Source organism: Sapajus apella, unplaced genomic scaffold (assembly GCF_009761245.1).
Source record: "Sapajus apella isolate SASKATOON/1434 unplaced genomic scaffold, GSC_monkey_1.0 scaffold7, whole genome shotgun sequence".
NCBI classification, from domain to species: domain Eukaryota; kingdom Metazoa; phylum Chordata; class Mammalia; order Primates; family Cebidae; genus Sapajus; species Sapajus apella.
Genome location: NW_022436947.1, coordinates 1,336,137 through 1,360,044, shown reverse-complemented (window position 1 = coordinate 1,360,044; position 23,908 = coordinate 1,336,137). Strand labels below are relative to the sequence as shown.

Here is a 23,908-nt window from a genome sequence, read left to right as displayed (position 1 = left end):
ACTGGCCCGGAGCACTCTGTGGCCCCACTGTCCCCCCTCCATTGCCTTGCCAAGCAAGCTGGAGCAGGACGCTTCTGTCCCTTATACTGAGGAGGAGGGGCCACCTTTGCAGCTTCCAAGTCACCTGCCTGCGTCCTGCTCAGCAATGGCTCTCCTCACCTTTCAGCTTCTCCTCTGTGTCACTGTCAGACTCACTGTTCTCATCTGTCACTAGAAGAAAAGAACAAGGAAGACAGTTGCAAATGTGAATTCTTCTAGTGCAGGAAACTCTCTCTAATTCAGAGCGGGTGTTCTGTTGTCTCTCTTTTTTTTTGAGATGGAGTCTCGCTCTGTCACCCAGGCTGGAGTGCAGTGGAGAAATATTGGCTCACTGCAACCTCCCCCTTCCAGGTTCCAGAGATTCTTCTGACTCAGCCTCTCAAGTAGCTGGGATTACAGGCATGCACCACCATCTACACCCCTCCCTGGCTAATTTTTTTTTTTTTTTTGAGATGGAGTCTCTCTCTGTTGCCAGGCTGGAGTGCAGTGGCGTAATCTCGGCTCACTGCAACCTCCACCTCCAGAGTTCAGTGATTCTCCTGCCTTAGCCTCCTGAGTAGCTGGGACTACAGGCATGCGCCACCATGCCCAGCTGATTTTTGTATTTTTGGTAGAGACGGGGTTTTACCACGTTGGCCAGGATGGTCTCGATCTCTTTACCTCATGATCTGCTCGCCTCAGCCTCCCAAAGTGCTGGGATTACAGGCGTGAGCCACCGCGCCCGGCCACCCCCAGCTAATTTTTATATTTTTAGTAGAGACAGAGTTTCACCATGTTGGTTTTGAACTCCTGACCCCAGGTGATCTGCCTGTCTCAGATTCCCAAAGTGCTGGGATTATAGGTGCGAGCCACAGCCCCCAGCCTCTGTTGTCTCTTTCAATGTACTGCACAAACCACGTCTCATCTGCCTCAATGTACTGCCAAATTAATTTGGCTCTAGTTCAGATGGTACTAAATGGTACTTATATGAGATAACAGAGCAGAAGGTCCTGGCCCCTTTTGTGCAGGCTAAGCAAGGAAGGCTGCTCCCACAGTCAGGCCAGGGCCTGCAGTGCTGGGTTGACTTGGATGAGGACAAGGACAAGGACAGGGAGGAAGGGGACATGCTGCCCAGGCTGAGCTCCTGGCTCTGCCACTGTCCCGAAGACAATGCAGGACGTTTATAAAGCATCAGCTTGTTCTCCTTGGTGAGCCAATCAGAAAAAGCAGGAAGCCACTTTCCTGATTCTCGCAGGAGGAAGGCTGGTGGTGGGGGTTCTACCTTTTCCTGAGTTGCTCTCCATTGACTGGGACAGCCTCTTCACCCGTTTCTTTCCTCTCCGGGCCTCATAAATGGCGTTGATTCGCAACACCAGCTGCCAGACACCAGGAGAAGAAGAGCCAGTGTTAGCAGCCTGCTCTCTGCGGTGGCTGGGCTTCCCTCACTGCCCCTCTCCTAGGACGATGGAAGGCCAGGGCCAGGGGGAGTGGGACACACCTCCCATGGGCTCAGGGGTGTCTTTCATTCATTTTTTTTGAGACGGAGTTTTGCTCTTGTGGAGCAGAGACTGGGGTGCAGCAGTGGCGCAATCTCAGCTCACCACAGCCTCTAACTCCTGGGTTCAAAAGATTCTTCTGCCTCAGCCTCCTGAGTAGCTGGGATTACAGGCACCTACCGCTACAACCAGCTAATTTTTATATTTTTAGTAGAGACCGGGTTTTGCCATGCTGGCCAGGCTGTTCTCCCACTCCTGATCTCAGGTGATCCCCTGCCTTGGTCTCCCAAAGTGCTGGGACCACAGGCGTGAGCCACCGTGCCCAGCCTAGTCATTTTTTTTCTACCAAACAGGACTGTGACTGTCAATGAAACTAAAGGAGGCTGCCAGCCTCACTGCCATCTGGGCAGCTGTCATCTGGATCTGCTCATGAGCAGCAGAGACCCATGGGGAGACAGTCCATTGCTCACAGTGCGATGGCTGCTCTCCCTCTGAAGCTATGATGTCACTGCGGCTCAGGAAGGAGCTTTTCCTCCCAAAACAAAACAAGAAAAGAAAGAGAGGGAAAAAAAAAGTTCCCAGGCAGGGCTCCCTTCATGGGAACCATTCCAAAGAATGTCAGACCAGCCCTGAATCGGGTGGGAACCAGGATGAGACCGGCTCCCGAGTCCTCGCTTGGGATTGTGGGGAGCGGTGCCATGCACCCAAGCGTTCTGCCCCATCTGCAGAGGGACCCGCACCCCAGACGTCATGCACCCTCCATGTGTTCACAGAACACACACACGCAGTGTGCAAGTGCACACAGATATCCTGGTGTGGGACACATCCCAAGCCTCCAACAAGGCCACTCAGCCCAGATGGGTCTCCCCCATCACCACTGCCAGATGCCCTGTGCCTGGCCCCCTCCCCACTACCCAGGCCAGCCTAGTTGTCTGATGCATTTTCAAGGAGACCTGCATCCACAGAAAATGTTTTTCGTATTTCAGACGAAAAAAGTCTGGTGTTTCCTATGCGTTTGTTTTCCCTCTTGCATGAGAAGCTGGTAAGTGTGGATTTGCACATTTTGCTTTGCTGGGTCCCCCGGGGCTTGCTATCAAAGAGCACACACATTCATGGCACATGTGATTTAGAATCCCACACATGGAGGAATTCTAAAATAGTTGTTCTGTGTGCTTACAAAATTAATCTTATTATCTCGTAGCTACATGTTAAATGTTATATAATGCTTTTATCTGTATATGTCAGTAAACAAAAATATAGGATGGTAACCAATTTCCATGTACTATGAATATTTTATTTTATTTTATTTATCTGTTTATTTTGAGACAGTCTTGCTCTGTCGCCCATGTTGGAGTAGAGTGGTGTGATCTTGGCTCACTGCAACCTCTGTGTCCCGGGTTCAAGTGATTCTCATGCCTCAGCCTCCCGAGTAGCTGGGATTACAGGGGTGTACCACCATGCCCAGCTAATTTTTTTGTATTTTTAGTAGAGATAGGGTTTCACTATGTTGGCCAGGCTGGTCTTGAACTCCAGACCTCAGTGATCTTCCCACCTCAGCCTCCCAAAGTGCTGGGATTACAGGTGGCAGCCACCGCGCTGGCTTGAATATTTTAATTCTTACTTTCAACATTTAAAAATTGTCTGGCCTGCTTCGCTTCTGGCTGGTATCTCTGGGCCACTTGTTGGCCTCTATGGTCTCAAATGTCCTTATCTGAAAAACGAAGGGGCTGGCGTATTTCAACAGTCCAACTTTCTTTTTTTTTTTTTTTTTTTTGAGACGGAGTTTCACTCTTGTTACCCAGGCTGGAGTGCAATGGCGCGATCTCGGCTCACCGCAACCTCCGTCTCCTGGGTTCAGGCAATTCTCCTGCCTCAGCCTCCTGAGTAGCTGGGATTACAGGCACGCGCCACCATGCCCAGCTAATTTTTTGTACTTTTAGTAGAGACGGGGTTTCACCATGTTGACCAGGATGGTCTCGATCTCTTGACCTCGTGATCCACCCGCCTCGGCCTCCCAAAGTGCTGGGATTACAGGCTTGAGCCACTGCGCCTGGCCTAAAATACTCCAACTTTCTAACAGCCAAGTGTCCACGGACAGATAGATGGATATACGAAATGTGGTATATACATACAGTGGAATATCATTTAGTCTTAAAAAAGGCAGAAAATGCTGACACATGCTTAACCCTTGAAGACACTACACGAAGTGAAATGTCAGTCACAAAAGGTGTATGACTCCACTTACGTGAGGTACCTCCAACACCTTTCTGGTTTCTAGGATAAAAGTTCTTAGCTGTCCTCAGACCTGCCAAGTCCTTTCATAACCTCTCCTAGTGCTGCTAAGGTGAGTCACTCAACAGGCACCACTACTTAAAGGCATATTCCCTCCGTGGACTTCAGCAGAACCCTCTCTGTCTCTCTCTCTCTCTTTCTCTCTCTTTTTAGAGGCAGCATCTCGCTCTGTCACCTAGGCTGGAGTGCAATGGCACGATCATAGCTTACTGCAGCCTCTAACTCCTGGGCTCAAGCAATTCTCTCTCACCTCAGCCTCCCAAGTAGCTGGGATTACAAGTGTGCACCCCTATGCCTGGCTAATTTTAAAATTTTTTGTAGAGATGGGGTTTCACCACACTGCCCAGGCTGGTCTTGAACTCCTGGGCTCAAGTGATCCTCCTATGTTGGCCTCCCAAAGTGCTGGGATTACAGGTGTGAACCATTATGCCTGGCCTCCCTTGACTTTCTTTCAGGTCAGTGGGTCACTCTGAGAAATCCCAGGAAACCGGCCAGGCGCGGTGGCTCATGCCTGTAACCCTAGCACTTTGGGAGGCTGAGGCTGGTGGATCACCTGAGGTCAGGAGTTTGAGATCAGCTTGACCAACATGGTGAAACCCTGTCTCCACTAAAAATACAAAAGTAGCCGGGCGTCGTGGTGCGTGCCTGTAATCCCAGCTATTTGGGAGGCTGAGGCAGGAGAACTGCTTGAACCTGGGAGGTGGAGGTTGCAGTGAGCCGAGATTGTGCCATTGCACTGCAGCCTGGGCAACAAGAGCGAAACTCTGTCTCAAAAAAACATAAAAAAAATCCATGAAACCTACACTGTCCCACACCAAAACTTATCTGCATAAAATTTTACATTTTTATGAGTTTCATGACCTCCTAAAGCCCATCCATGAACTCTGAATTTAAAAGTTCAGAGTTAACTCTGAACTTTTTAAAATTAACTCCCTAATTTAAAAGTTCCTCTAAGAAGTTGATCTTGAAGTAGTTCAGGACATGGCACCTAAAAATATGCCACTTTGCCATGTTAATTATTATTATTATTATTATTATTTTTTTTTTTTTTAAGCCAGTCAAATTATGTTAATTATTTTTAACTAAAGACACTTGAAAAACAGCAGGTGCAGAAAGGGCTCTCTGACCTTCTCTTTTCTTCTTAAAAACAGGAGATGAAACTCTCATGTAAAAGAGGCCCTCCTTTTAACAGGAGGGAAGAAACATTATCACCAGCAATGGGCAGTCGAGGCCAAGAGAAATCTAATCAAACAAACCTTGTTTAACCCTTATCTTCCTGGTTGCTTTTCCACAATGGCCACTCTGTTCAACCTGGTATATAAACACATAGACTCAGTCATTTCCGTGGGTCTTACATTTTTCTTTTGAGGGCTCCCACATTCTTGTAAATAAAATTAGTATGCATTTCTCTTGTTAATCTGTTTTATGTCAGTTTAAATCTAAGGCTCAGCTGGAGACCCTAAGAGGGTAAAGGAGAAATTCTGCCTACCCTACAGTACCAAATTGGTCAATGAAGAGAGACCAGCACTATAGCATTGAAATGGAGCAAAAGGAAATGTAACCAACAACAGATGCATAAAGATGTGTATACCCAAGCCCCTGGGGATGTTTTTGGATATGCAGTGTCGCTCTGTCGCCCAGGCTGGAGTGCAGTGGCTTGATCTTGGCTCACTGCAACCTCCACCTCCTGGGTTTAAGCAATTCTCCTGCCTCTACCTCCCAAGTAGCTAGGACAACACACCACCATGCCCGGCTAATTTTTGTATTTTCAGTAGAGACGGGGTTTCACCATATTGGTCATGCTAGTCTCAAATTCCTGACCTCAGGCAATCCACCCACCATGGCCTCCCAAAGTGCTGGGATTACAGGCTTGAGCCATCGCGCCCGGCCATGTTTTACCTTTTTGGCTGCAAGGAGCCACAAGAGGTATTGTTGAGAAGGGCTGTCTCAGAGCACAGACTGGGACCTGCCTCTGTGGCGGGTGTCGGCCAAGTCTCAAGGCAGAGCATGATGGATGGAGTTCTGTTTTTTGAGGCGATGAAGGAAGGAGCTGTGGCTTTTTGAGCTTGGGCATTAAAACCTTGTCTGGGATCAGACAAGCAGCTAAGATTGGGAGAAGAGTGGCTAAGAGGAACATATAGGACCAGAGAAATTATCAGGAGAAGGTCCAGATATTCCAGCCTGCTGGCTTCACTGTGGCCGCCTGGCCTGCAGCAACACAGGTGGCAGAGGCCCAGTGACGTACTCTCCACCCAGACCCCTCTGCAGTCTTCTTTCACAGAGAAGGGGTCACGCATATTGGAGCATGAAGCTTGTTGCCAGCATTACCTTAGGTATCTTTCTCTTCTTCCTGCCGTTCTGGGGGTCTCCAAGGTTAAAGAAAGTGTCATCAGGGCTGCTGGGAGTGGAGGGGGGACTGATTTTGGAAGGGGACCCGGTTCCATCCCGACTCAGCTTCCTAGTGTCCAGCAGCTTGAAGTTCCTCCTCTCTGAATTTTGTCGGAAAAAAGCAGATTTGGACAATGACTGCTGTGAGGGAAAAGGAGAAAAGAAGAGTAAATGAGTTCAAAGGAAACTAACTGGGGGATGGCTGGTGGTGGGAGGGACCAGACAAGGAAATTGAGAAGGGAACCAGTCTGTGTTCCCAGCGCAGGTGGAGTTTGGTTATGCCAGTAAGTGTTCAGTGAGTTCATGCATCATCAAATTACAGAAAATGGGTGTGGTGAAGAGAGATGTAAATCTAATCCAGTTTCTCTTTTTAAACAAGTGCGAGGTCACCTGCCTCAATCCCTAGATGTTACAGCTAAGGCTTTCTGACAACCCAAGACACGTGGACTGGGAGTTACAAGGCCTAAGCCTCACTTTGGCCTTGCCGCAGGCTTGCTGAGTGCTTTTTTTGTTTTTTGAGAGAGAGTTTTGCTCTTGTTGCCCAGGCTGGAGTGCAATGGCATGATCTTGGCTCACCGCAATCTCTGCCTCCTGGGTTCAAGCGATTCTCCTGCCTCGGCCTCCTGAGTAGCTGGGATTAAAGGCATGCACCACCATGCCTGGTTAATTTTATATATTTTTTTTAGTAGAGACCGGGTTTCTCCATGTTGGTCAGGCTGGTCTCAAACTTCCGACCTCAGGTGATCTGTCTGCCTTGGCCTCCCAAAGAGCTGGGATTACAGACCTGAGTCACTACGCCTGGCTGCTGAGTGCCTTTTATACAAGGAATTGTGTTTCTTTGGGTCTTAATATCTTATTTCTAAAACAGGCCTCTTCAAAGTCAAAAAGCTGGCCAGGTGCGGTGGTTTATGCCATAATCCCAGCACTCTGGGAGGCCAAGTCGGATCACTTGAGGTCAGGAGTTTGAGACCAATCTGGCCAACATGGTGAAATCCCATCTCTACTAAAAATACAAATTTAGCTGGGTGTGGTGGTGCCTGCATGTGATCCCAGCTACTTGGGAGGCCGAGGCAGGAGAATTGCTTGAACCTGGGAGGCGGAGACTGCTGAGATTGCACCACTGCACTACAGCCTGGGTGATGGAGTGAGACTCTGTCTCAAAACAAAACAAAACAACAAACAAAGTCAAAAGGCAAACAAAACACTTGCTAAAAAATTTACAACCCACAGAAAATAACCTGCAGAAATCAACTCATTTTCCTAAAATATACTGCAAATTAATGAAAAAAAGACTCACAACTCAAAAGAAAAACAGGCATAACAATGGAAAATGTAGAGAAAAAGAAATACAAGGATTCTTAAGACATATAAAAAGATTCTTAGCTTCACTCCCAAGAGAAAAGAAAATTAAAACTCCATTAAAGGAACATTTTTTGCTCAGAGATAAGATAAGAAAATTGGATAGCTCACTCCGTTGGTGAAAGTGAGGGAAAAAAGTCACTCCAACACTGTCATACACGGTTGGTGGGAGTATCACATGGCACAGTGCTATGGAGGGCAGTCTAGTATGAGTTAACAAAACTATGATGCATATAGTTCAGACCCCGAAATTCCACCTCTAGAAATTTACCCTGTTGATATGCTCTTATTTGTACAACATTAATGTTTTACAAGGAAACTTATTGTGCAAAGGATATTGTACATTGCAACATGGTTTGTAATCACAAAATACTGGAAATAACCTAGATATCCATCAATAAAGGCTGGTCAAACAAATTATGATATATCCACACAGGGGAATACTATCCAATTATTTAAAAAATCTTAATGTACTTGCTGGGCACGGTGGCTCATGCCTGTAGTCCCAGTACTTTGGGAGGCTGAAGTGGGTGGATCATTTGAGGTCAGGAGTTCCAGACCAGCCTGACAAATATGATGAAACCTTGTCTCTGCTAAAAATACAAAAATTAGCCAGGTGTGGTGGTGGGTGCCTGGGCTATTCAGGAGGCTGTGACAGGAGAATCACTTGAACCCAGGAGGCAGAGGCTGCAGTGAGCTAAGATCACGCTACTAGGCCGGGCGCGGTGGCTCAAGCCTGTAATCCCAGCACTTTGGGAGGCCGAGGCGGGTGGATCATGAGGTCAAGAGATCGAGACCATCCTGGTCAATATGGTGAAACCCCGTCTCTACCAAAAATACAAAAAATCAGCTGGGCATGGTGGTGCGTGCCTGTAATCCCAGCTACTCAGGAGGCTGAGGCAGGAGAATTGCCTGAACCCAGGAGACGGAGGTTGCGGTGAGCCGAGATCGCGCCATTGCACTCCAGTCTGGGTAACAAGAGTGAAACTCCGTCTCAAAAAAAAAAAAAAAGATTATTTTTATCTATTTATTTAATTTTGGAGACAGGCTCTCACTCTGGAGAGCTGTGGCACAAAAATAGCCCACTGTAGCCTTGAACTCTGGGGTTAGAGGGAATCTCCCATGTCAGCCTCCTGAGTAGCTAAGACTACAGGTGTGCAGCACCATGCCTGTCTAATTTTTAAATTTTTTTGTAGAGATGGGGTCTTACTATGTTGACCAGGCTGGTCTTGAATGCTTGGCCTCAAGGAATCCTCCAACCTTGGCTTCACACAGTGCTAGGATTACAGGCATGGACCCCCGCACCCAGCTGTTATTTTTAAAAAGAACATATATTGAAAAATATAGGCTCGGTGCAGTGGCTCATATCTGTAATCCCAGCACTTTGGGAGGCTGAGGAGGGCAGATATCACTTGAGGTCAGGAGTTCGAGACCAGCCTGGCCAACAAGGTCAAACCCTGTCTCTACTAAAAATACAAAAAAAATTAGCTGGCAGTGGCCTGTGCCTATAATCCCAGCTACTCAGAGGCTGAGGCACAGGAATCACTTAAACCTGGGAGGCGGAGTTTGCAGTGAGCTGAGATTATGCCACTGCACTTCAGCCTGGGCAACAGAGGGAGACTTTCTCAAAAGAAAAGAAATGGTGGGTGATTCGTAGGAAGAAAAGAAAACAGTCCCTTTCAGGAGCTTGCACTTTGTGTTCAGCAGCAGTAGTATCTGTATCCAGCTGCACACTTGGTCCTTTCTAAGGAGAGTCTATCCGACTAGCCCTTCCTTCTCAAATGGAAATTCAAGTGACTGGAATAACTAGGCGTGGCCTAATGAAACGAACATCCTGAAGATGGCTTAGGATCTCCCCTCGGCTGGTAGGGGAGGTCACGTGGAGGGACTGCTCCTGCAAGTTCTAGGGTCCCAGATGTAGCCCAGATGTGGCAGATGCTCCATGAATATCTGATGAGCTAATGGAGGAAGTGATGAAGTCTGTGGCTGTCCCCCAGAATGGGGCACACAGCAGACACCCACATGTAGACGAGCAGAGTAATGGGCATGGACACGGTGTCCTGCTGAGGGACTGCAAGGATCCCTGGAAATCAGACATGGGCTTTGGACAACTGGATCCTCTTTTTTCAGGACAGCTACAGATACAGATAGAGCCGGATGATAAGTTCTTGCTGACATTCTCACCTCCTGGGCTTAGCTGCTTTGGTGGCAGATGCTCTAGGTTTTTTCCAGCCCAGCAGGGACAGGAAGAAAAGGGTTGGTAAGCCTTTATTTCCTGGCATCAGGGAGGAGTGCTGGGAATGCAGAGCTGCCTTAGGCAAATGTTTTTGCTTTTGTTTTTTGAGACGGAGTTTCGCTCTTTCACCCAGGTTTGAGTGAGGTGGTGCGATCTTGGCTGACTGCAGCCTCCGCACCCCAAGTTCAAGTGATTCTCCTGCCTCAGCCTCCTGAATAGCTAGGACTATAGGTGCCCGCCACCATGCCCAGCTAATTTTTCTATTTTTAGTAGAGACCAGGTTTCACCATGTTGGCCAGGCTGATCTCGAACTCCTGACCTCAGGTGAAACACCTGCCTCAGCCTCCCAAAGTGCTAGCATTACAGGTGTGAGCCACTGCGCTTGGCCTGGGCAGATGTTTTTCACTGTTCCTCAGGGGTGATGCAGTTCACTCCCTGCATGAAGTGGGGAGCCAGGTAGGACCTGAAGGGGACAGACCAGGTGTGACAGCTTGCTTTCTTCCTTTAAGTCAGGCTTCTCTGCCATGGGGAATGAAGGATTTCCTAAATGTTGAAGACATCTCTATTCCAATGAAAACATGAACAGCACATTTCCAAGGCAAGCAGAAAGTATGTGCTAATTGTCAGTTGCCATGGATTATTCATGATGACACCCTTTTCCATATGAGAAGAGAAATGGCAGTTAACTGTTAAGGTGCAGGCAAGTATTGGAGTGATTTATCTGGGTCTGTAAGATCCATCCTTTGGGACAGGTTGTTCCTTCACCTTTTCCAGAAGGCTGGTGGCAGGAAGCATCCTTTATGGCCATCAAGCACAGAAGACAGGCTCAGGTGGAGACTCAGCCCTCCCTGCCAGTGATGCTGACCCTGTGGGGCTGGAACAGGAAGATAACTGCTTTTCTTAGGCTGGAAACAGATCCTTGCAAGGAGATTTAACTTGACCTTTGCAGCCAGTACTTGGCCTTCCTTAATTTAAGTCCTTCTACCAAATATTATAAAACTACCAAAGAAATAGAATATGTACCTCTTTCTTTCTTTGTTTCTTTCTTTTTCCTCTCTCTCTCTCTCTCTCTCTCTCTCGATCTAGAATATATGCTAGGCCTTATAGGAAAACCAAAGAAATAGAATATATACCTCTTCCTTCCTTCCTTCCTTCCTTCCTTCCTTCCTTTCTTTCTTTCTTCTTTCTCACTTTTTCTTTCTTTTTAGATCTAGAATATATACCTTTTGAAAACCAAAGAAATAGAATATATACCTCTTTCTCGCTCTCTCTCTCTCTCTTTCTTTCTTTATTTTCCTTCCTTTCCCTTCCTCCCTCCATCCCTCCCTCCTTTCCTTCCTTTTCTTTCTTTCTCTCTTCTTAGATCTAGAATACATTCCCTTTGGCCTTGAGGAATTTATAATCTAGGTGGGGAGATGTTTTTAAGATATATTAAGGCTGGGCATGGTGGCTCACGCCTGTAATCCCAGCAGTTTGGGAGGCCGAGGTGAGTGGATCACTTGAGGTTAGGAGTTCAAGATCAGCTTGGCCAACATGGTGAAAACCCCATATCTACCAAAAAATATAAAAATTAGCTGGGCATGGTGGCACATGCCTGTAATCCCAGCTACACAGGAGGCTAAGGTGAAGAATCACTCGAACCGGAAGGTGGAGGTTGCAGTGAGCCGAGATTGCACCGCTGCACTCCAGCCTGGTGAGAGAGTGAGACTCCGTCTCAAAAAACAAAACAAAACAAGAAAGAGAGAGATATTAGATAACAAACCACAACTCAACTCAACATAAGAGATGTCATAATGCAGTATACAATTTGGTGTGAAATGGTTTAACCCACTGAGTGTTAAGGATGATCAGAGAGGAAGAAGCCTCAGGGATTGGGAAGGCTGGAGAAGCTTCTTCAAGGACGCATGATTGAACTGGGCCTCAGAAGAAGGGGAGAGGTCCCAGGGAGAGGCAAGGGCAGAGGTAAAAATGACCTAGCACAGGTGTTGGCAAATTTTGGCCTGTGGGCCACATCTGGCCCACCACCTGTTTTTGTACAAGCCATGACTTAAGAATAACTTTTACATTTTTAAATGGTTGGAAAAATAAATAATATTTCATGACAAGTGACAGTCATACAAAATTCAAATTTCAGCATCCAGGTCGGGCACAGTGGCTCATGCCTGTAATCCTAACACTTTGGGAGGCTGAGGTAGGCGAATCACTTAAGGTCAGGAGTTCGAGACCAGCCTGGCCAACATAGCGAAACTCAGTCTCTAAAAAAAAAACAAAAATTAGCTGGGCTGGTGGCATGTGCCTGTAATCCCAGGTAATTAGAAGGCTGAGGTGGGAGAATTGATTGAGTCTAGGAGTTTGAGGCTGCAGTGAGCCATGATTACACCACTGCACTATAGCCTGGGTAACAGAGCGACAACGCCCAGTCTTAATTAAAACAACAACAAAAACCCACAAATGGTAAATTACTTTAAAACTACTGCTCTACATCATGCCTTTCAGTCTTGTATCTTAGAGTTTGCTCTATGTTAGGACATTCTTAACAGTCGTGTGAGGCGTATGGACCATCTTTTATTTACCCAGCTTGAAGAGGTTTCTGAGCCAGAAGCTAAATGGTATTTTGGGAAGCTTTATCTAGAATCTACAAAGAACTAAAACAGATTTACAAGAAAAAAACAAACAAACCCATTCAAAAGTGGGTGAAGGACATGAACAGACACTTTTCAAAAGAAGACATATATGAGGCCAACAAACATGAAAAAATGCTCATCGTCACTCGTCATTAGAGAAATGCAAATCAAAACCACATTGAGATATCATCTCACGCCGGTTAGAATGGCGATCATTAAAAAATCTGGAGACAACAGATGCTGGAGAGGATGTGGAGAAATAGAAACGCTATTATACTGTTGGTAGGAGTGTAAATTAGTTCAACCATTGTGGAAGACAGTGTGGCGATTCCTCAAGGACCTAAAAATAGAAATTCCATTTGACCCAGCAATCCCATTACGGGGTATATACCCAAAGGATTATAAATCATTCTATTACAAAGACACATGCACACGTATGTTCATTGCGGCACTATTTATAATAGCAAACACCTGGAACCAACCAAAATGCCCATCAATGATAGACTGGACAAGGAAAATATGGCACATATACACCATGGAATACTATGCAGCCATAAAAAACGATGAGTTTGTATTCTTTGTAGGGACATGGATGAATCTGGAAATCATCATTCTCAGCAAACTGACACAAGAACAGAAAAATCAAATACCGCATGTTCTCACTCATAGGCGGGTGTTGAACAATGAGAACACATGGACACAGGGAGGGGAGCATCACACACTGGGGTCTGTTGTGGGGGACTAAGGCGGGACAGCGGGGGGGTAGGGAGTTGGGGAGGTATAACATGGGGAGATACGCCAGATATAGGGGATGGAGGCAGCAAACCACATTGCCATGTATGTACCTATGCAATAATCCTTCATGATCTGCACATGTACCCTAGAACCTAAAGTGCAATAAAAAAAAAATGTGTGTGTATATATATATGTATATAAATATATATATACATATATATGTGTGTATATATATATATATATATAAAAGGAAGCTTTTTTGAGCATAGAGGCTCCAAGAGAACTAGAGGCAGGAAGACCAGTCAGCTAACGATACACAAATCCAGGAGCCTGGCAGGGTGGGCAGGGGTGGCCTAGAATTCCAGTGCCAGTCAGAACTCCAGTGTGCTCAAGGCCACTGTGCTGGGGCCCCCTCTCCTGCCACCGCTCCCAGGTGACTCTTACCTTGGTGGTTGTGTCAGGGATGGAAGAGGTGGGAGATGCAGGAAAGTTCAAGACACACTTCTTCCCCAGGCAGCGACCATGTAACTCGATGTCCTCATAAGGGTTCTCCTTCATTGGCGGATCTGTGTTCAAAGGCAATGCGTCAGGAACCTGGGACACTGAGGACATTTTCCTTTTTGGAACACTGAGGTCAGCATCTTGGTCCCTCCTGTGTCTGTCCTTGCAGTGAGAGCTGCCGTTTTGCCATCCATGCGCCTCACCTCTTGTAGCAGTCCCTGATTTCACTGGGTTACCTCTCCATCTCCTCATTCGTGGCCACAGGAGATCAGCTCCACTTTCCGTTTTAGTGCTTTAGCTAGTCTAAGTATCCCAATAGCTGCCTCAGTGATCAGTTCAGGGCAGGGCTGTCATTCTAAGCCTAAGAAGATATCACAGTGTGGCACTCCTGGGCTCCAAAAGTGAACAAGGGGCTTCGACTGGTCTAGGGAGGGTGAACCTCAGGATCTCTGCTGGGACTTGCAGGAGAAAAGCTCTTCTCTCCACCAGGAAGATTTGGATTCCAGGGAGCTGGTGGCAGCCATTGTGGGGCCCTGGGAAGCCTGCTGAGAATAAAGCTAACTTGAGAGGTGAGAAACGGAGGAAGGAGGCTGTGTGCGGTGGCTCACACCTGTAATTTCAGGACTTTGAGAGGCTGAAGCTCAGGGTGGATCATCTGAGCCCAGGAGTTTGAGACTAGCCTGGGCAATGTGGCAAAATCCTGTTTCTACTTAAAAAAACCCCACAAAAATTAGCTGGGCGTGGTGACGGGTGCCTGTAATCCCAGCTACTCAGGAGGCTGAGGCAGTAGATTCACATGAACCTGGGAGGTGGAGGAAGCAGTGATCTGAGATTGTGATTCCTGTCTAAAAAAAAAGAAATAGAAGAAAGAAAAGCCGCCAGTTCTGGTCATACAAGCTGACGGTTTGGTTTTCTGTTCCTTATAACTGAAAGCATCCTCTTAGGCAGTCACTGCTGAAAGAAGTCCAGATCTCTCTCTCCCATTTTAGATCTGGGAATCCCGCTGCTTTGGCAGGAGCCCATCTCCCGTGTCCTGGACACAGGTACAATTCCAATTGCTTAGCTAAATATCTGCCCTTCCTGAAGTCTTCTATTTCCTCCTCCAGTGTTTTCTAGTATTGATGATTACATGCACACATGTCTATATATATCCACCATACCTGTCCCTCACCTGCACACACACATGGGTTTCTCCCTCTTATCAGTTTGTGTCTTCCCCTACTGCCACCATAAGCATATTAGAAATGCCATGCTTACAGGCACGTAGTACATTCTATGTCCTTGTATTTTAAGATATCAGTGCTGGATGTGCTCATAGGCATGTCCCAGCTCTCCATTGCTTTCACCTGTTTAGAAAAGTTTTAAGTTGTTAGCCAATCAGGTTTTAGTTCAGATTATGAGGTCTGGCTGTAGCCAATGGAGATCAGACACAGCAGTAAGGATGACCCCAAATGCATAGGGGATAAATTTGTCTGTTTTCCTTTGTTCATTGTACTCTACTGGCATGATGGCTAGTGAGAGTTACCCTTCCTGCAGTTCAGGAAGTAAAAATTGCATTGCTGAAAGATCCTTTGTCTCAGTGCTTATTTTTCTATGCAGCATTGAGCATCTATTTCCAACAAGGAGAGAGCAGTTGGAGCTGACACTTCACTAAAACCATCAACCTCCCTAAAGATGACTGAACTCACTAAACTCTGAATCTGAGGCCCACTCTGAAATCTCAGAGGATGCGTTAGAGCCAAAGTTACTTTTTAAATACCAGACATGCATTTAGTCTGCATTCTGATGCCCTGTTAGTGCCACACTCTGACAGTTTCTGAAGGAGGCTCTGGCGTGTAGAGTTTTCTTTCATTCAGTAATCTCTGCAGACGACTGAGCATCCATCATAAGCCAGGCAGTTGACATACCATTCTCTCCAGTCCTTAACCTTGCAAGGGAGCTAGCAGCAACCTCATTACACAGATGGGAGAACTGACATTCAGAGATGGGAAGTCACCAGCTCAATGTCCTGCGACCAATAAGCAGCAGAGCCAAGACGTGGTTCTGGATCTTCAGATTCCAGATCCCACGCTTCTTGCTATGCCACTCTGCCACACTGGCTCCTTGGCCACGCATCACCAGCCAGGCTTCCCCCTCCAGCCCCAGGGTCTCTCACACATCCCGTGAGGTGAAGCTCACTCTCCCACTCTCCCCCAGCCTGCTCTCTCATCTGAGTACACAGGCATCTTTGAGAGAGAGAGAGAGAGAGAGAGTGTGCGTGTGTGTGTGTGTGTCTGTGTGTGTGCACGTGTGTTTCCAGCAGTCAGCCCCATTTCCCCTCTCCTTTCTCCCAGACTCAGACCCACACACAGACGGTGTGGCCTCTTACCTAGAATGTCTTCATAGACGTTCTCCTCCGATAAAGTGCGTGTCAGCCCCAGCTTAGTCTGCGCATACCAGTCTACCCTGCTGCTCTCGGAGGAAGACTGCAGTAAGTCTTCAAACTCATAGGACTTTCTGGGTTGTGCAAAATGGGAGGAAAAAACAAAGAATTTGAATCAAATTAGGCTGGTTCAGAGAATATATTAATATATCCCCTTGCCCAAATTTTCTTTTTCTTAGAAAAATTGTTACTGAAATCACCTTCTTTTCTTTTCTTTTTTGAGACGGAGCTTCGCTCTTGTTACCCAGGCTGGAGTGCAATGGCGCGATCTCGGCTCACCGCAACCTCCGCCTCCCGGGTTCAGGCAATTCTCCTGCCTCAGCCTCCTGAGTAGCTGGGATTACAGGCACGCGCCACCATGCCCAGCTAATTTTCCGTATTCTTAGTAGAGACGGGTTTCACCATGTTGACCAGGATGGTCTCGATCTCTTGACCTCGTGATCCACCCGCCTCGGCCTCCCACAGTGCTGGGATTACAGGCTTGAGCCACCGCGCCCGGCCTTCTTTTCTTTTTTGAGACAGAGTCTCACTCTGTCGCCCAGGCTGGAGTGCAGTGGTGCGATCTTGGCTCACCACAACCTCCGCTTCCTGGGTTCAAGGAATTCTTGTGACTCTACTCCCAAATACCTGGAACTACAGGTATGCACCAGCATGCCTGGCAAGTTTTTGTATTTTTAATAGAGACAAAGTTTCACCATGTTGGCCAAGCTGGTCTTGAACTCCTGACCTCAGGTGGTCCACCTGCCTTGGCCTCCCAAAGTGCTGGGATTACAGGCATGCACCACCATACTTGACTAATTTTTGTAATTTAGTAGAGACAGGGTTTCACCATGTTAGCTAGGCTGGTCTTGAACTCTTGAGTTCAAGCGATCCACCCACCTCAGCCACCCAAAGTGCTGGGATGACAGGTGTGAGCCACTGTGCCCGGACATTCTAGCATTATTTCTATAGTCAGGGACAACAAACCTCCCCTTCTGAGGTTCAGGTAGGTGATTAGGCTCCCTGAAGAGGAGAAATATGATCACACTAATCCTCCAGCCATTAAGCAAATTCTGTTCTCTACAAATATTTTTTGAACTTGAAAGTTTTAGTACCTTCATTTACACATTAACTTTGAGAAAAAGGAAACTGTGAAAAGTTCATGAATGATAACCACATCAAAATAGGCTTCTCTCTAATTTAAACATTGTCAACATTCATTCCACATCCCGCCTGCATGTTTAATAAGTAAACATTGTGCTTAAAGTGGGCGACGCAAAGGGAGAAGATCCTGCCTTTGGGGAGCCCACAGCCTGGGAAGGGCTGTAACCTCCACTCAGCCTGAGTTTACTTTCCAGGCCCTCCACGATCGTTTGATATTTGGTACTTCTGAGTTTCAGAGATGTTAGAATGAGCTGGTTTTTCCAAAGAACTTTGCTGAGGGGCAGGTAACCTATGTAATAGCCAAATTTCAACAGCCAATGCCAAACACTGTGATTTTGAGTCGTGTTTTGAATGTTCTTCACGACTTCTCCAAATTTTTATAAATGAAAGGCTAGCTGAGAGTTCCTCCCATTTGGACAATGCACAAGGATCTCAAAACTGAACTTGTCATCCTATTGCCTCTCACTGAGGAGAACCAGCTCCTCGCCCAGTGCTGCTATCCAAAGGTTTAGGTCTTAAACCTGGAAATCAGACTCCCGACCTCCTTCCCTCTTACCACCTACTTCCAACCACTTAACCCAAGTTTTACCTCCAAAGCATCCCTTGAACCCACCCACTTCTCTCAGTCCCCACGGCAGCTACACCACAGGGTACCACAAGACCTTGCTGTTCCTCCCTGTCGCCTCTCCCCACCTGCCCACTGGTGCCCACTCAGTCTCCAGGCTGCTGCCAGAATGGTCTGTTAAACATGAAAATCTTTTTTGTCTTTCCCTGGGACAGAGTTTTGCTCTTGTTGCCCAGGCTGGAGTGCAATGGCCCAATCTTGGCTCACTGCAACCTCTGTCTCCTGGGTTCAAGCAACTCTCCTGCCTCAGCCTCCCAAGTAGCTGGGATTACAAGCGCCTGCCACCATGCCTGGCTAATTTTTTGTATATTTACTAGAGACCGGGTTTCACCATGTAGGCCAGGCTGGTCTCGAACTCTTGACCTCAGGTGATCCACCCCCCTCCTCAACCTCCCAAAGTGATGGGATTATAGGTGTGAGCCTTAAACATGCAAATCTGATACTCTCTCTCCCCTTCTTAAAAACGTTCCTGTTTTCCATTGCCCTTAGGTAATAAACCCAAATCCATACCTTGTGTACAGGTCCAGAAGACCTTTTGGTCTCACCCCAGACCCTTCCTGGCCCCTTGGGCCACACTCCTGCCTTGCAGTTCCTCTGACAGGATGCAGTCTTTCCTGCCACAGGGCTTTCACCTATTTGTTCCCTCAAACTGAATACCCATGGCCAGGCTCATGCCTGTAAGGCCCACACTTTGGGAGGCTGAGGCAGGTGGATCACAAGGTCAGGAGTTCGAGACCAGCCTGGCCAACTCGGTGAAGCTCCATCTCTATTAAAGATACAAAAAATTAGATGGGTGTGGTGGTGCATGCCTGTAATCCCAGCTACTCAGGAGGTGGAGGCAGGAGGGTCGCTTGAACCCAGGAGGCAGAGGTTGCAGTGAGCCAAGATCTTGACATTGCACCACAGCCTGGGTGACAGGGCAAGACTCTGTCTCAAAAAAACACAAAAACCAAAACTGAATACTCACTCCCCACCCTCCCATTAGCCTGAGCATCACTTCCTCTTGATCCTGCCTGGCTTCCATGATATGCTACACACCCCTGTTGAAAGTTCCCATGGCACCAGGATTCCTCACAGCACTGACAGCCGTTATGATCACTTAACCAGTTGTGTCCTTCTAACTATTACTATTCTGCAAATTCCGTGAGAACAGAGTCTCCCTCTTATCTTGCTCATTACTACATTCCTATGTCTAACACTCAATAGGGGCACAGTAAATATTTATTGGTTGAATAAGTGAGTGAATATTTTGTTTTATTTTTTTGAGATGGAGTCTCCCTCTGCGCCCAGGCTGGAGTGCAGTGGTGCGATCTTGGCTCACTGCAACTTCTACTTTTCAGGTTCCTGCGATTCTCCTGCCTCAGCCTCCCAAGTAGCTGGGATTACAGGCATGTGCCACCATGCCCAGCTAATTTTTGTTTTAGTAGAGACGGGGTTCCCCCATGTTGGACAGGCTGGTCTCGAACTCCTGACCTCAAGCAATCTGCCTACCTCAGCCTCCCAAAGTGCTGGGATTACAGGCGTGAGCCACCGAGGCTGGCCCAGTGAATGAATATTTTAAAAGCTGGTTTTAAGTGCCACATTTACTGTTTATAATTTATCCCTACTTCGGGGATTTAAAAAAAGCAGCTGTATTCTTGAGTTAATTTTTAGTAAATTGTTTTGAATCCATTTCCCCAAGTATCATTTTTTTTTGAAAAATTATTACTTATTTGGTAAAAAAGCTTCTGAATTTAATAAAGAAATGGCAATAACTGTTACATACAGTAATTCAAAATCTTTTCACTAAGCCCAAAAACAGGATAGTTCTCAATCTTTTAATCAAGAACCTCTTTGAAAGAATACCTAAAATCTAATCCGTTTATTTAGGTTTTTAATCAAGAAATATAAAGCTGCCAACCAGAGTTTCTGATTACCACGAGATGATCAGGTTAACAACCTTGAGGTCATAGCATATGAGCTTTTCAAAGCTTTGTTTAATCTATACATCCTAACTGAGGGGATTTGTTGGTGTCAGGCTGGTAATCACAGATGCATTTGCCAGATACCATATATAAACACAACAAAAAGATAAAGACTATATGGTCCCTCTATGTGTAAGCGGAATAATGTCTAATTCTCATTAGCATCATTGAATTAGAGTAGGTAAAAATCCATAATTACAATTGTGAGGGGCAGAGAGACTGATACAAAGCTCTAACCCACCAGGGAGAACCTAGCAAGGACAGCAGAAGAGATCAAAGTCCCATGCCTTGGGGATGCAACAGAACAGGTGCTGGGAGGCTTCAGGGACCAGGTACATGAGTGGATGTCAGTGCATGTGGGAAGGGGCCTTCAAGGCTGAAGAAAATAAAATGAGGCAAGGCACAGAGCCACAGGAGTACTGTCAGTCAGAAGATAGTGAAGCATTTGTTCTGGCTAAAGAGATGTGATCTAATAAGATCTAATAAAACTAATAATCTAATAAAAAGAGACTATAAAAACTCAGAAAACCTAACCAACGAGAGGCAGAAACAACGCTGGTCTCCATTTCTTAACAGCAACTCAACAGCAAATCCAAGGTTGCCTGCAAAACTAACAAGAGAGCAAAATATCCTTCCAAAGGCAGAGGCGCCACATGCTCTTTGTGGAGGCTCAGTAGCCAATGATCACCCTGCATCCCCTCCACCCTCACCATGACACTCTAGTACCTTGGAGTCAAATCCACTGGCAACAACTTTCCTTAATGGAAAATGTTTCCCCTCCCAAAATATAAAACAAAAATGATACACGCAAAGAAAACTCAAAGGATCATTTCCATCTGTAGATTAAAAAAGTTTGGCTACAGGCCAGGCAGAGTGGCTCACACATGTAATTTCAGCACTTTGGAAGGCTGAGGCAGGCAGATGGCTTGAATCCAGGAGTTCAAGACCAGCCTGGGCAACATAGCAAAACCCTGCCTCTACAAAAAATACAAAAATTAGCTGGGTGTGGTGGCATATGCCTGTGGTTGCACCTACTTGGGAGGCAGAGGCAGGAGAATCGCTTAGCCCAGGAGGCAGAGGTTGCAGTGAGTCAAGACTGCAACTCTGCACTCCAGCCTGGATGACAGAGCAAGACCCTGTCTTTAAAAAAAAAAAAAAAAAAAAAAGCTTGGCTAGCCTGGTACCTAGCAATCATTTAAAACATCATCCAGGGCCAGGCGCGGTGGCTCATGCCTGTAATCCCAGCACTCTGGGAGGCCTAGGGGGGCGGATCATGAGGTCAGGAGATTGAGACCATCCTGTCCAACATGGTGAAACCCCATCTCTACTAAAAATACAAAAATTAGCTGGGCGTGGTGGTGCGTGCCTGTAATCCCAGCAACTCGGGAGACTGAGGCAGGAGAATTGCTTCAATCAGGGAGTCAGAGGTTGTAGTGAGCCAAGATCACGCCACTGCAACTACACTCCAGCACTCCAGCCTAGCAACAGAACAAGACTCCATCTCAAAAACAAAAAACAAAAAAACCAAACCAAACCGAAACAAAACAAAACAAAAACATCATCCAGCTAGGTCAAGGATGACACGCGCTGACGTCCATCATCCTCCAGCTGCCAGAGTCTTTCTGCCTGTCCATCCGGAGTGGCCAGGGGCAGCTCTTCCCCATGGCCCACCCCACCCCAGGAAGGGCATTTCTACCACCAGGTGCTGGGGGCAGGCGGCTAGGCAGGAGGAGGTCTGTGAGCTCTCAGCTTGCATTCTGTTTTCAGGCAGCTCCTCCACCGTATACTAGGACCACTCACAGGGTCTCTGCTTTTCTCTATTCTGGATCCAAACCCGAAATGTCAGAAGGAAAAACTATTTCTGTCCCTCATTGTCGCTAATGTCCAACCATTTCCACCTTTCAATGAGAATTGACATGAAAATCACTCTTGTAATGGACAATAGCAACCTTAGAAGAGCAAACACCGTCTCTGTTTTCCAGTGCAACTAATATTGAAATAAACGGCTTTACTACATCACGTTTCTCAGAAGCTTCCAGAGTAGCTTTTGCTGTAAACATCAACTTAATCAAACAATGTGCTCCTTTGAAGATTTGAAACATTCCATTTTTAGACGTGGTAATTCCGAGTTGTCTCAGGGATGTCTTGCTGACTGAGACAGACCACAGCTTGGCTGGTAAGTTAACTTGAACTGTTAAACCTGTGAGAGCTGAGGGTTGCTGCCCAGCCAGAGCTGTGGGGATCGTATCAGTCCCATAGAAGATGGAAATTATGGAATCAGTAACACCACAGTGTGATCTGGTAGCCATATAATGGCTGTGGTTTCACGTCCTCAAGAAGTTCTGAAAGTCTCACACAAACACCCCAGCGAAAGGCCAAATCCATATGATGCCAAAACAATCAGCTGAAAAGTTGAAATTTTGGTCAATGCAGTTATTTGGTTTCATAAAGATCTACAAGCTGTCACATGACTAAATTAAATTTTAAAAATCTGAATTCCAGTTAAGACATTTTGAGTATGTAGGTACACGTGGTTTCAGGATGTTGCTCACACTTAAAAAGTAATAAACTTTTCTTGTTACATTCCTGCCAAAGTTATTTGATATATGCCATAAAACACATAGAACCAAGTGAATGTTGCTGTAGGAACCTTATCTTTGGAATTTCCTGACATTTGAGGGTTTCTCATTTTCCGTTTTAGGATTGAAGGCAGACGTCCTTGCATTTAATTTCCTGGGGCTTTAAAGAAATGAAGAAAGAAGAGAGAAGACAGCAAATAGAAACGGAGAGAGAAAAGGAAGGAAAAAGAAGAGGAGAAAAGAAAAATAGAAGAGAGAGAAATAGGAAGAGAAGAAAAGTAGCCTTTTTAAACCGAGGATCTGAGTCCACTGGTTTGGCTCTTAAGGAGGTGAACTAATTGGCCTATGAAAACAAGCTGAATACATTCTCTAAGGCACACACAGCCTGGCCATGAAATTCTAAACTCTCATAACCTCCAAATCCTTAATCATTTCTTTCTTCAACCTTGGTTTGGCTTTCCTGCCTCAGAGAGGGTGGTACGTCTGCCAAATTCATGGGAGAGTCCTTTTTATTTTTAAGAGATAGGACCACAATAAAAAGTAGACTTTATTTTTTTAAGAGTAGAAAGTGAACATCTTGCCCTAATCACCTCCATTGTACTATTTTAAATAAAATGAAAAACCCAAAGCCAAAATTGTTAAAACATAGCTGATGCAACCATGTTCAAACTGGCCAAGAAAAATTTCATCTTTGGACTGAAATAAGTAACTTTAGCTGGTTATAAAGAAAACGCTGAAAGACTGAAAAGCGCAGATGGTAGTTAAGAGAGAAAAGATAATGGGAATAACTGTTCCCCAGGTTGACTGGCCTGCCCAGTGATGACACAGATGAAGGATTCCAGTTTCCCAGAACCAACCTGCCCCTGGGGGTGTGGGCCTCCTTGGAGGAACAGCCAGAAGCGGTGTGGAAAGGCTGCTGTGGGAAGCTCTGGGCAGGAGCAGGGAAGTCTGGGAGTACTCGGGACCCGGGCTCTGGCACTGGTTGGAGAAAGGGTTTATTACTGGATGGATTTAGACTTTCTCAGAACATAAAGAAGGAAGCATCTAAGCTCTTCTACAGACCTCCCGTAACACCGATAACCAAACCTGGTAAAGATAGTGCAATCATCCTGTAAGTATTCTGTAAAAAAAAAAAAGATAGTGCAATAAAAGCCAAGTATAGATCAGTCTCATTTATTTACTGACACAAAATCTTAAAATATTAGCAAATAAAATTCAGTAATACATTAACAGAATAATAAACCAGGCCCGAATAGGAGTTCATACCCTAAATTTAAGGATGGGTTAATATTAAGATATAAATTCACTATGAATGGACTAAAGGAGAAGAAACATGATCATCTGGAGTTTCTGAAAAGTACTTTAACAAAAATCGAATCTCTAAGTGAAAAAAATAAATATAAATGGACATGACTTGATAGCATATAAACACATCTCAAATAAGAGTGCCTTCGAGTGAAACCCTAGACGCATTACCGTTAAAGTTAGGGGTGAGGTAGGCTGCATACTGCTTTCAGCACTATGAT

The 23,908-nt window shown here is 46.1% G+C and overlaps 1 protein-coding gene across 6 annotated transcripts in view; it reads right to left on the bottom strand.

Annotated features, from left to right (window-relative positions):
- DENND2A (DENN domain containing 2A) overlaps positions 1 to 23,908 on the bottom strand; it is a 110,685-nt gene that overhangs the window by 47,192 nt on the left and 39,585 nt on the right. For 5 of the 6 annotated variants that reach the window (XM_032275815.1, XM_032275814.1, XM_032275812.1 and 2 more), the window contains 5 exons: positions 16,018 to 16,145; positions 13,593 to 13,714; positions 6,135 to 6,335; positions 1,301 to 1,394; positions 160 to 210 (listed from right to left, as the gene is read on the bottom strand). In XM_032275815.1, the coding sequence (XP_032131706.1) occupies positions 160 to 210; positions 1,301 to 1,394; positions 6,135 to 6,335; positions 13,593 to 13,714; positions 16,018 to 16,145 (596 nt within the window). The remainder of the gene's footprint in view (positions 1 to 159; positions 211 to 1,300; positions 1,395 to 6,134; positions 6,336 to 13,592; positions 13,715 to 16,017; positions 16,146 to 23,908) is intronic. The other variant, XM_032275813.1, reaches the window with a different exon arrangement.